At 54.4% G+C, this 12,696-nt stretch overlaps 1 protein-coding gene across 1 annotated transcript in view; it reads left to right on the plus strand.

The window, feature by feature from the left end:
• The window catches only part of PLA2G4E (phospholipase A2 group IVE), a 68,474-nt gene extending 56,147 nt beyond the window's left edge, over positions 1 to 12,327 (plus strand). Inside the window, exons 12-20 of the mRNA XM_003266760.3 lie at positions 450 to 586; positions 2,949 to 3,171; positions 5,810 to 5,924; positions 6,508 to 6,645; positions 7,897 to 8,004; positions 8,674 to 8,877; positions 10,068 to 10,234; positions 11,454 to 11,637; positions 12,107 to 12,327. Of these exons, the coding sequence (XP_003266808.3) occupies positions 450 to 586; positions 2,949 to 3,171; positions 5,810 to 5,924; positions 6,508 to 6,645; positions 7,897 to 8,004; positions 8,674 to 8,877; positions 10,068 to 10,234; positions 11,454 to 11,637; positions 12,107 to 12,327 (1,497 nt within the window). The remainder of the gene's footprint in view (positions 1 to 449; positions 587 to 2,948; positions 3,172 to 5,809; positions 5,925 to 6,507; positions 6,646 to 7,896; positions 8,005 to 8,673; positions 8,878 to 10,067; positions 10,235 to 11,453; positions 11,638 to 12,106) is intronic.
• The last annotated feature ends 369 nt before the right edge of the window (positions 12,328 to 12,696 follow it).

A 12,696-nucleotide genomic window follows, 5' to 3' on the forward strand; every position in this document is an offset into this window, starting at 1 on the left:
TGAGCAGGTACCATGTGCCAGGCCTGGTGCCTTACATCAGATCCAGCTACAGAAGATGTTGGTTTATCCCACTGAGGGATCGCACATTAGTAGGGTTCTTGAACAAGCTGCCCACCCCCCTCGGACCCCAGTTTTATCACCTGTTAACTGTGGGCTGGACTAACAGTACTAAGAACTCTGCTAGCCACAGCCTTCTGTGATTTACCAAGCCTGTGTTAGGCTTCAGAGTCCTTCACTGACACCAACCACTGGGTGTGGAGCTGAGGTCTATTTCTAGACCCACTGCTCTGTGGAAAGGCAGGTGTCAGGTGGCTCAACGCCACACTCCCTGCCCTCTGTAGCCAGCTCTGCCTCCTCCATTGTTCTTTTGAAATTGCTGTCATTCTAAATCTTCTCCCAAGCTTTGCCTCTGGAGCCTTCCCCAACCGCCTGCCTCTGTGTAACCCCAGGTGCCGCTGATAGCCATCATGGCCACTGGGGGTGGAACAAGATCCATGACCTCCATGTACGGCCACCTGCTGGGGCTGCAGAAGCTGAACCTCCTGGACTGTGCCAGCTACATCACTGGCCTGTCAGGGGCCACCTGGTAAGGAGATGTGAGCCACTGTCTGTGGAGCCCAGGGCAAGCCACAAACAGGCTGGCCTGGGGTCTCAGGCGAAGCTCCTCCCCGCCACCCAAAGTGACTCCTGAAGCCTGGGAAGTGCCCCACATGCAGTGGTGTGGCCTTGGGCACGCAGCTTGGCTCCTTGGAGGCTCAGCTTCTGTACCTGCACAGTGCAGATAACAATAGCTCTGACCTCATGCAGTGGGTGTAAGAGGCTCTCCCGCTACTAAGCATGCCAGAGACACTGTATGCGCTGGCCTTTCTTGGTGTTACTGTTTCCCTGGGGCTGTGGTATGGACCTGGGAACATGACCCCATACAGCTGGGGACATGCAATGGGCAGGGCCCTGTGGCTGAGCTCCCTCCTGCTCACCCTCTGCTGGTGAGCAGGGCCGGGGGCTGAGCACTGGGTTCCCCCACAGGGAGGCCAGGGTGAGGTCAGCTTACCCACAGAAGGCACAGTGCCTGCGGCCCGCTGTACTTTTAGGGGCCCACAAAAATAGGTTAATTTCTTTTAAAATCAGGATCCTTTCATTAACAAACTTATAGGTTGAAGAAAATGTTTTAATAAATAATATGAATACATTTGTCTTTATACAACACAGTCATGAAATATAAATTTTAATATTTTTTATGTGGCCAGGTATGGTGGCTCACATCTGTAATCCCAGCACTTTGGGAGGCAGAGGCAGAAGGATGGCTTGAGGCCAGGAGTTCAAGACCAGGCTGGGCCACATAGGGAGGTCTTGTCTTTAAAAAAAAATAAAAATAAAAAACATATAAACGTTTTTTGTGGGGCCCATCAAAATCCTCCTGTGGCCCTGGGTTCAGGGGTGGCCTATCAAGCAGGGCCGTGTCCTGTCTATGACTGGTGGGCCTGTGAGCCCCGAGGTCCCTTGCTGTGCCTTGTATACTGGAGGAGCTCTGGGTAGCCCCCCATGTGAGCAAGTAGATGTGAATGGGCCGTGGAAAGCCAAGGGCTCCTGTGCCACACACTTCCCCAGGGGGCAGAGGCGCCAGCCCAGGTAAGACAGAAGGAGCCGTTTACCTCTTGCTGAGCACTGGAGTCCCTGCTTCCTATGGCTCATCTTGTTTCTTCCTCACAAAAACTATGAGGGAGGCACTGTCATTATTTTTCAGCTGGAGAAACAAAGTAATTTGCCAGGGACACTCAGTTAATGAGCAGTGGAGTGGAATTTGAACCTAGTCCCGGGCCCACATCCTTAACCTCCACACTAAATGGCTGCGCCAGGTAGTAGGTTAAGAAGGTAACTTGCTTCCAGCAGGTTGAGGGGCACCTGTGTCCTCCCGGAGTACTATGCGATAGACAGAAAGCGGAAGGAACTCAGGCCCAGCCGGCGTGGGATGGGTGGGGTCCCCCGGCCTGGGGAAAGCACAAGTTGTATTATTTTAAAAACTCATTTGCAATGCCTTCTGGAAGCTGTTTTAAAGGATAAAATGAATGGGTGAAGCTTACGGAGAGCAGGGTGCTTTTTGTTGAAAAGCCTCCTGACCACCTCCCACCTTCCCAAAGACAAGTCCTGTGAGGGAAGAGGCCCCTGTTTCCTTAAATGTGCAGCCGAAGACTAGCTCCACTGCCAGGCAGGTCGTTCTCAGGCGCAGAATGAAAAGGGCCCTTTCCTGTCCTGACATAGAAAAGCTGGATCCAGGCCAAGGAGAGGCAGGCCGAGGCCAGACCCAGGGCTGGCGGGATCACCTCTTTGTTTTGCTCCCCCGACAACCAACATGTAAGTTAAGAAGAGAAAGGGAAATAAATCCTCAGTCAACAGCAGAATTATAGGAATTAACATGGCAGAGTAGGAAGAGCCAGGACCTGAAATCAGTCGAGCCTGGGTTTAAACGTGGGCTCCAGCATTTGTTCTGTGCCACGCACTGTTCTAGCTACCCCACATCACCTTCACTCGTGTAATCTTCACCAGAACTCTATGAAGCAGGTACAGTTATTGTAATTCTCCCCATTCCACAGACAGGAAAACTGAAGGGAACGGTGACTAAGTAGCTTGCCCAAGATCACACAGCTAGTGAGCGATAGAGCCTGGCTTGATCCAGAAAGATCTGGACCCAGAATCTTCATCTTAACCACTGTTATGCCTGGCACAGAGTGGGCATTCAAGAACTGGTAGCACTTGTGATTATGAGTAATAATGTTCACCTCCCCTGCTCCTCGCTGCCTGCCAGGCCTCTGCCTCACCCCTACTCTCCAGGTTCCCCTCCTTACAGGTTAGGGTTCCCAATGGCCTGCCTACCTTCCCTCCTGCCCAGGTGCAGGACTGATCAGACAGGAGCCGGTGCAACCCTATCAGCTGTGCCTGTCTCTCTCCAGGACCATGGCTACCTTGTACCGTGACCCTGACTGGTCCTCCAAAAACCTGGAGCCTGCTATCTTTGAGGCCCGGAGACATGTGGTAAAGGACAAGCTACCCTCCCTGTTCCCAGACCAGCTCCGCAAATTCCAGGAGGAGCTCCGGCAGCGCAGCCAGGAAGGCTACAGGGTCACCTTTACAGACTTCTGGGGCCTGCTGATAGAGACCTGCCTAGGGGACGAGGTAGGTGCTCGGCTTCTCCCGGTCCCCACCCTGCCCTGACTGATGCCTGGCTCTCTTTCTTCCTCAGGGGAGTCAGGACTTCCATTGCGCACAGGGAGTTAGGTTAGACCTGTGGGAGTATCCTTGGGCTGGAAGACCCATGAGGTGTCGGAATCTATGACGGAGGAAGGTGGTGGGATTGTCTCCCATGTACCCTTTAGAGGATGGCTGAGACCCTCGGGTTGGAGGCAAACCTGCCTAGGGCAGCATGTCCTCTGAGAGCCACGCCAAGACACCTGTGAGGGAAAAACGGGGAGGAAGCCGGGGAAGACTGGAGAGCAGTGACGCTGTGAAGTGAGTCTGACCCTAGGGGTGGCGAGAGGAAGAAAGGTCAGGCGGCAGCATCCCAGACCACGATGTGGTCTGCAAGGCCCTTGGAGGGTCCTCCAGCCAAAGCTGGCTGTCACAGGTGTCCCGCATCTCCCAGAACGGGCCAGCCTCAGTATCCCTGCCCCACTCAGTCACAAGAAGTGCAGCCTCAGCACAGACTCAGCTGTGGATTTCAGAGCACAGCAGCCGGGGTCCTTAGTCAATAACACTCTCTACAGTTGGAGGTCTGCAGGGCTCGTTCTCACGGCCACCAATGGGCCCAATGAGGTTCCTTCCTATTCTGAGATCCAGTGATTTGACTAATACATGCCCAAGAAGAGGACCAGCCTGTGTTGGGTGGCTGCTGCTGTGAAAGCTGCGACCCAACACAGGCTGGTCCTTTTCCTGGACACATGGCAGAGCACAGGGATCTCCAAGGGGTGTTTCGATCCTGGACATCAGGGTGGGCTCAGCTGACATCTGTGCCCTTTAGGTTGCACAAGCCGAGCTGAACAACTTTTGCTGTTGCTTGACCCCCAAAGCAGAGCTTCCCACCTAACCTCTGTCCAGGCCCACGGTTCCCTGCTCCACTGCAGAGGTGTCTGTCCAGGCCCACGGTTCCCTGCTCCACTGCAGAGGTGTCTGGTCCAGGCCCACGGTTCCCTGCTCCACTCCAGAGGTGTCTGGTCCAGGCCCACGGTTCCCTGCTCCACTCCAGAGGTGTCTGGTCCAGGCCCACGGTTCCCTGCTCCACTCTAGAGGTGTCCGGGGAGTTCTGAATTCAAATCAGAACTTGCCAGAAAATCATTGCAGCAATTATTTTTTATAATAGTGTGTTCCATCTTCCAGAAAGCCAGACAGTTTGAGCACCTTAGAATGACCAGACCCTCATCTTCAATCTTCCCTCATTCCTTCAATTAAATTACTTGAGTGCCTCCTGCATGCCAGGCACTGTGCTGGCAGTGGGGGTTCAGAAAGGAATCGGACATGGCTTCCAACCCGAGGCCTTCACCACTTCTGATGGATCCCACCCACCCTGCCCCTGTGACAATCCACCACCTAACCTGTCCTCCCTATGAAGCAGAGCAGGCAGAGGCCAAGGGCGTCAGCTTTGGGATTCAGGAAGGATGGGGTTGAAATTCAGGCCCTGCTCTTTACTATCCCTTAAGTGGGAATTACATCAATAAGTGCTAGTTAACATATTCAACAATATTGTAACAATCGTGAGTGCCGCATATGATGAGGAAGCACCGAGTCTTCCGACATCAGGGGTCTCAGCATTCTGGGGGTTTGGTGGGAAGGAGCTGGGTTCCCAGGAAAGCAAGGGCAGGGCTGATGTTGAGAGGCCTCTGCTCTCGCACTGTGGCCAGGACAGGAGCCCCTTTCCCTTGGGCCCCCTTGACAATGAATGTGGACCAGCTCCTCCCTGAGCCTGCAGCTTTACTTCCAGGACAGTCGGCTCTCTGATGCCCAGATCTCTGGGCCCAGTTATGACCCTGTTTGCTTTCAAAGGAGACCCACATGTCATTGGGCATATACATGTGTTTGCCATTCCACACGGGTTCTGTAGCCTTTGCACACTTGGGTGACCAGGGTTGGTCACCCAGAAGTCAGCTGCTTGGCCTAGGGTCAGAGCCTGGGCCTCTAAGACCTTGATTCTGCCTCGTCTGCAGTGGCCGATTCACTTTGGGAGGTGGACTGTGGCCTGGGCTGATCTGCAAGTCTCCCCACTCTGGGGATTAGAGGGACCTCAGCCACCATCTAGTGCTCAAGTCCTAAGTCTTTTGTTAAAAAAAAAGGGAAAGGGAGGGGAGGGGAGGGGAGCAAAGGAAGGGAAACTTCTTTTTCCTCCAACTTTTTACCCCTCAGTTGAGGGAGCTCAACATGCCAAGCTGATTTTTAAAAAAATGGAGCTGCTAAAAATGGAGCTGCTCCAGTTCTAGCAGAGGGAAGACGATGGGGCAGAAGAGGGGCAGTGCTAGCCTCTCCCACCCCTTCCTCTGTATCTGCTGACCCCTAAGACCAAGACCCTGGGACTCTGAGGGACTGTCCTAAACTGCGGATCCAGTCCCGGCCCCTGTCTGGTGGTGGGCAGCCTGAGGGGGTGGTGCCTATGCCATTGGTGCCCTTTCAGAGTGATTTGGCTGGTGTCAACTGGGGCTGATACAGCAGCCCGGTGAGCTCAGGAGCCAGGAAGTGGCTGCGGGGGTCCAGATTGTCCTCTCATTCTGCACGGCCTCCCCCACCCCCTGGGCTGCTGCTTCTCTTTGAACATTTTGTTTCCCCACAGAGAAATGAATGCAAACTGTCAGATCAGCGTGCTGCTTTGAGCTGCGGCCAGAACCCCCTGCCCATCTACCTCACCATCAATGTCAAGGATGATGTAAGCAACCAGGACTTCAGAGGTAACACCAGTGGCTGGTGATTTATAAGGGGGGTGGGCCCTTCTTGGTGGGCAAAAGCACCCAGCACCTCCAGGTCCCCCTATCCCATCCATCTTTGTCAACCTCTACATCCAGACTGTGCGCACAGCTGGAGAAATCACCTTTGCTATCCCAATCTGCCCTGCTGCATGAGTGAGGCCTGCAGGCACTGTCTGCAGCTTCCCTGGGCATGTGTTTGATGGCACTGAGGAAGACAAAGGTTGTGAAAGGAAGATATTTCTAAGCTGCCCAGAGAGAGAGACTCCAAAGACCTGCCCTGCTTCAGGGTCAGTTTTTGTCCCATTCAACAGGCTCTGTTCAGGTGCAAATGAGCCATCCTCCTTGCAAAGCATGGCAAAGCACGGCAAAACATGGCAAAGCTGAGCCTTGCCATGCCAGCAGAAGCTGGCCAAGGGTGCCCCCATGTGTCCTTTGGGGGAACTGCGGCCTCCCTGTCCCAGGCTTTCCAAGGCCGGAGCCAGTGCCTGCAGGCAGGAGGGGGGCCCGGCTGTGTGGACGGCTCCCTGGCCTGAGACTGACCCCCGTCCTGCTGCGTCATGTGCAGAGTGGTTCGAGTTCTCCCCCTACGAGGTGGGCCTGCAGAAGTATGGAGCCTTCATCCCCTCCGAGCTCTTCGGCTCCGAGTTCTTCATGGGGCGGCTGGTGAAGAGGATCCCGGAGTCTCGAATCTGCTACATGCTAGGTGACTGCCTTGGAACTGGCGGAATGACAGGGGGCTGCTGCCCCAGTGCTGGGCCACCTTGGGTTGGCCCCTGATTATGTGACACTCGAGGCACTTGCCAGCGTTGCCTCATCCTAGGAGAGGTCCCAAGTCACTGAGGACCAGAGTTGTTCGGGGGACTCTCCCAATTTCCTGGTCGCCAGCAGTCTCCCTGTGGCCTGCTCAGCACCACACTGGGAACACCAGACTCAGACGGAAGCTTCTGTAACTCCCACCCACTCCCATCTGGCTTCAGCTAGCAGTGTGCCTGCTTCCAGGGGCCAACCCAGACCTGGGACCCAAGGGTCCAGGGAGACCACAGTGTAAGGGGCAGGGTCACCAGGGAAGCCTGGCCCAGCCTCCCACCCTAAGCACTTCGGTCCTTCAGGAGCTGGGCCCACCGATTGCAGGACCCACTCGAGTTCTTCCCTTCAGAGTCTTAACTGCGCCCGTCAAAGGGCTTCTTCAGAAACAGACCCACATTCACAGCCCCAACAAGCCCTTATTTAAATTAGTTGTCTGTGCCCTCCCCTTCTGTCTATCCCAAACCAACCCATCCTGCAAGATCCAACTCAGTCCCATCACTTCTTCCCCCAGAAGCCCCCAGCCCACGGTGGCCTCTCCTTCCCCTGAACACCTATGCTGTTGAGCATGTGGTTTAGAAAACTGTAGTCAAAACACGTGAACAGAACTCTGAACTCTGGCTTCTCACTCACTAGCTGTGTAAAGTTGGCCAAATTGCCTCACCTCTCAAAGCCTCCATCTTCTCATTAGTTAATTAGGCTTAAGAGTAAAACCTACCTTATAGAGATTCCAAATGGGTCAATGTCTAATGCCCTACATTTAAAAATCATAATAACAAATAGCATTTGCATTTATTGAGTGCTCACCATGTGCCAGGTGCTGCCCTAAATGCTTTAGATGTATTCACTGACGGCAGCTGGACTTAAACTCAAAGCCTGCACTTGCCAGCATTAAATCCCTGCCGGGGCTGTGCCTTATACACCTTTACGTCTCCCAGCACTGAGGGGAGGGAAGAGAAGAGCTGAGAGCTGAGCCCCTCAGTCACTATGTTGAGCTGCACGGGGGAGGGGAGAAGGACGTGGAAGTCTGAAGTCGGTCCCTCCTGCGGAGCAGCCTGGCTTGCCTGGGGTGGTGGGGGTGGGGAATCAAGTGTCAGTGTGGGGCCTGGGGCTGCTGGGTGGAGCTGCTCACGCTGGCCCTGGCTCCCAGGCCTGTGGAGCAGCATCTTCTCTCTCAACCTGCTGGATGCCTGGAACCTGTCACACACCTCGGAGGAGTTTTTCCACAGGTGGACAAGGGAGAAAGTGCAAGACATCGGTGGGTGACCCCCGGCTTTCCCTCATGGCTGGGTGATGGGGGGCGGCCCCCGGCTTTCCCTCATGGCTGGGTGATGGGGGGCGGCCCCCGGCTTTCCCTCATGGCTGGGTGATGGGGGGCGGCCCCCGGCTTTCCCTCATGGCTGGGTGATGGGGGGCGGCCCCCGGCTTTCCCTCATGGCTGGGTGATGGGGGGCAGGGTGTGGATCACGAACCGAGGATGAGGCCTCCTGCCACATGTTTCACTTATGGTCTAAGACACGGGAGGGCAGCTGGGGCTACAGTGTCTTCCCTGACTGGAGGGGAGGGTGACTATAGGTGAGTGACACTGGTGCCAAGGCCCGGAGGCAAGGCTCCCAGCACCCAGGAGAAGTGAGGAGGGTAGGGTCTATAGCAGTCACAGGTCACTCTTTGAAACTGCCTGTCCTCTCCAGGACCCTTCTTAGCTGTCTCGCTCCCCCTCCCTCTCTACTACCTCTCTGCTTACTCCATGTCTCTCACCTGGGTCCTCCTAACCCCAGTGCCAGGGCCTTGAGAGCCCAGCAAGGAAGGTATGAGCTGCTTTTACAGTGCTCACCCCTGGGTGCCAGGCAACCCTGTGGGGCTTCACGTGGGCAATCTTGGGACCCCACCTCTCATGACCTGTCCTTCATCCCTCCCTCCCCTGCAGAAGACGAGCCGATCCTGCCTGAAATCCCCAAATGTGATGCTAACATCCTGGAGACCACAGTAGTGATCCCAGGGTCATGGCTGTCCAATTCTTTCCGAGAAATCCTTACCCATCGGTCCTTCGTGTCTGAGTTTCACAACTTCCTGTCTGGGCTGCAGCTGCACACCAACTACCTCCAGCATGGCCAGTTCTCTAGGTGGAAAGGTAACCCTGCCTGGCTACTCCTTGAGGCCTGCCTCCATATGGAGGAGGAAGATGTGGATGTCAAGGCTGCCATGCAGAAAGAATAAGAAAACTTCTCTGGCTGTGTTCCCTGGGCCAGGCAGCTCTCTCCTCATGGTGTTTTCCACATTTGGTGGTGTCGTCTTGAACACTGTATGGGTCTGGCAGCAGGGAGTGGTGTGGGTACTTAACTCACTGCATCTGTACAGCAATTCTATACAGAATCTGTACAACAGTCCTAGCAGGTAGAAGTTGGCCCCGTGTTACAGATGGGGAAACAGGGGGTCTTACTTTCTGCAGTTGTGTTCTGGGGATGCCCTTTAATGTGAGTGGTGCCAGGCACAGTGGCTCATACCTGTAACCCCAGCACTTTGGGAGGCCGAGGCTGGAGAATCTCTTGAGTCCAGGAGTTTGAGACCAGCCTGGGCAATATGGTGAGACCCCATCTGTTAAAAAAAATTGTTTTTAATTAGCTGGGCATGGTGATGAGCACCTGTAGTCCCAGCTACTTGGGGGCTGAGATGGAAGGATCATTTGAGCCCAGGAGGTCAAGGCTGCAATGAGCCATGATCATGCCACTGCACTCCAGCCTGGGCAATAGAGCAAGACCCTGTCTCAAAAAAAAAAAAAAAAAAAAGAAGAAGAGGAAGATAATGTGAGTGGTGCCCACTTGGAACTGGACAGGGATGGCCCAGCTCAGGAACCCCCAAGTGGTAAGCAGCACAGCCAGGCCTTAAACTGTGGTCCTGCAGCGTCAGCTCAGTGCAGCCTCCTCTGCTGCTGAGGCTCTAAGGCATTGAATTTCACCTTCTTAATATTTTAATTGGCCATGGCCTGCAAATGGCTGCTTGAGCCTGGCCTGTTAAGCCTCATCCTCACCATCTGGGGCCAATGGGACAGCTGGCCAGGGCCCAGGGTTTACACTATTTATGGGTGGTCTTAAGCCCCTCATACCCCACAAGTATCAACATCCCATAAAAGACTAGCTAAAAGCCCAAGATAACGCTATTCTTCCTCAGCCCACCCAGAGGGCACTGGAACTCAGTGGGCGTCCTGGTCAGGCTGAGGCGAAGGACTCTCCAGACAGGGCGCTCCATCCCCCCAGGTGCCTCTGTCCACTGGCTGAGGTCAGGGCACCAGGTGTGTCGGTAACGGGAAGGCTTGGCTTTCAGACACAGTGCTGGATGGTTTCCCAAACCGGCTGACCGAGTCTGCGAACCACTTGTGCCTGCTGGACACTGCGTTCTTTGTCAACTCCAGCTACCCGCCCCTCCTCAGGCCAGAGCGAAAAGCCGACCTCATCATCCACCTCAACTACTGTGCTGGGTCCCAGACAAAGGCAAGTGCGCAGCCTCCCTCCTGAGCACGGGCTGCAGCCTCTCCTGAGATGGGCCCCGCAGTCAGCGGCCTCACTCGCTGTGAACTGGGAAGAGGCACGCTCTCGACAGCCGCCAGACAGCATCAGAGGAAGCCAAGCAGCAGTCATGATGGGAAGTCAGACGCCCAGACCTCACGGGCAGCCAGCTGGCTCTCACACGCCATGGGGCCCACATTGACTTAGCAAATTCGAATTTTACTCTTGCCTTGGAGCATTTGCCGTATTTGGCAATTCTTCAGCTACAAGAAATGAGTTTTTAAAAATAACCTTAGTAGAGCCCATTCCATTCAAGAGCATGTAATAGCCTATTTTCAAAATGATCACACTCTCCTTCCTCCAGGGTATATGACCCTCCATGAATTACACTCAAGTGCTCTCAGGTGGGACGGAAGAGTGGCGGGGAGAGGAGGGCACTTGTCAGAACCAGAGGTTTTTATTTATTTTTATTTACTTCGGAAAGTTCTATGTGTGCACGGTCCTACCCTGAAGCCAGGGGAAGGGAAGTGTACACAGACCAACAGGGCAACAATGAAAACAATCTAAGTTTGTAAATGGGTAACAATGTACTTTCCTACGTGTGATCTCGTTTGGCCCTTACACCAGCTCTTGGAGGGAGACAGCACAACTGCTTTCATTTCTCGTGTTATGGATGAGGAAACCAAGGCACAGAGAGACTTGCTTAAGATCACACAGCTAGTGAGCAGAGGAACGAGGGGCAGAACTGAGGGGGTTCTGACACTCTAAGGCAGTGCTCTTCCTGCGACATCATGCTTTTAGAGACGCCCTTGCAGAGTCTTTTCTAGCCCTGTACTACTGTCAGCTCCAAAGCCCATGCACATCCCACAGGGGCCTGGGCAGCTCTGGCTGTGTATGGCCTGTTTCCAGTCACCCTTCCAGGCTACCCACCACATCCACCCAAGTCTGTGTTTGGATGCAAACACCATCGAAAGGGCTTCTGTCCATTTTACTTGGGGAAGCAGCTTGCAGCTGGAGGCGTGTCCACCTGCTGCCTCAGGCCTTTTGTCCTGACCTGGCTTTAGTCTCAAAATACCACACACTGGCAAAGCAGTTGGGGAGCTGAGTTGTTAGCTGGAGAAATCAGGAAGCTGGGGCTAAGAACTCTGTGCTTCTCCACTCCCACTCCTCCTAATGTTCAAACACACCCTCTGTGCTATTCCAGCCCCTGAAACAAACTTGTGAGTACTGCACTGTGCAGAACATCCCCTTCCCCAAATATGAGCTGCCAGATGAGAACGAAAATCTCAAGGAATGCTACCTGATGGAGAACCCCCAGGAACCCGATGCCCCCATCGTGACTTTCTTCCCACTCATCAATGACACTTTCCGAAAATACAAGGCACCAGGTGAGCTGCCTCTGCGCTCAGTTCCCAGCACCCGCTGCCCTTGGCCCGGGAATGCCTTTAGATCTGTAGAGTCTGCTAAGGGCACTATCGGGGAAGCCTGGCTCAGCTCCAGCCTGAGCCAACCTTGGCTTTCACAAAGAAGAAAAGGGCACCTCCCATTCCCTCACCCCCATGGGCTGGTAATGTCACCCCCCATTCTTTCAGTCATTCTACATTTTCTGACATTCAGCCATGGGCCCAGTACTGTGCTTGGTGCTAGGACAATCCTCCAATGGGCAAGCCCGCACCCCACCCTGAGGAGCTTGCAGGTGTGCAGGGGTGTGTGTGAGGGTGTGTGTGTATACACGTTTTCATGCAGGTGTGTGTGTCTGTGAGTGCAGGTTGGTGGGCCTTGGGGAGAGATGTGGAAACAAGTCATTCTAACCTAACATGACAGGGTCTATATAACAAGGCCTCCTGCTGCCCGCAGGTGTAGAGCGAAGCCCTGAGGAGCTGGAGCAGGGCCAGGTGGACATTTATGGTCCCAAAACTCCCTATGCTACCAAGGAGCTGACATACACAGAGGCCACCTTCGACAAGCTGGTGAAACTCTCGGAGTACAACATCCTGAATAATAAGGACACTCTCCTCCAGGCTCTGCGGCTCGCGGTGGAGAAGAAGAAGCGCCTGAAGGGCCAGTGTCCCTCCTAGGCCCCAGGGAGCCTCCCCTGTTCTGGGTCAGCTTCTACCGTCAGAGGCGCAGGACGCATCAGGGCTGACCAGGTTACTACACAGCCAGCTCTGCTCTCTGGCAATGGGTGCGAGCAGGCTGGCCTGGGCTTTCTAATGAAAAATAAAAAATTTTAAAAAGTTGAGAAAGTCAGAGAGAGAGAGAGAGGAGCCCTGTTGTGGTTTTATACCCACTAGAGTTTCTTCAAGTGCTTCGCTATAGAGAAGGTGGTCTCATAGCCACAGGCCCCCACATGTCTGTGGAGAGGGAAAGCCTGGAGAAGAGGCTGGGCCCCTAGAAACCTTGACTCAGAGGCAGAGCCCAGGGCTGGCAGCCCTCCTCTCTCTGTC

The sequence above is a fragment of the Nomascus leucogenys genome, chromosome 6 (assembly GCF_006542625.1).
Source record: "Nomascus leucogenys isolate Asia chromosome 6, Asia_NLE_v1, whole genome shotgun sequence".
In the NCBI taxonomy this organism is placed as follows: Eukaryota; Metazoa; Chordata; class Mammalia; order Primates; family Hylobatidae; genus Nomascus; species Nomascus leucogenys.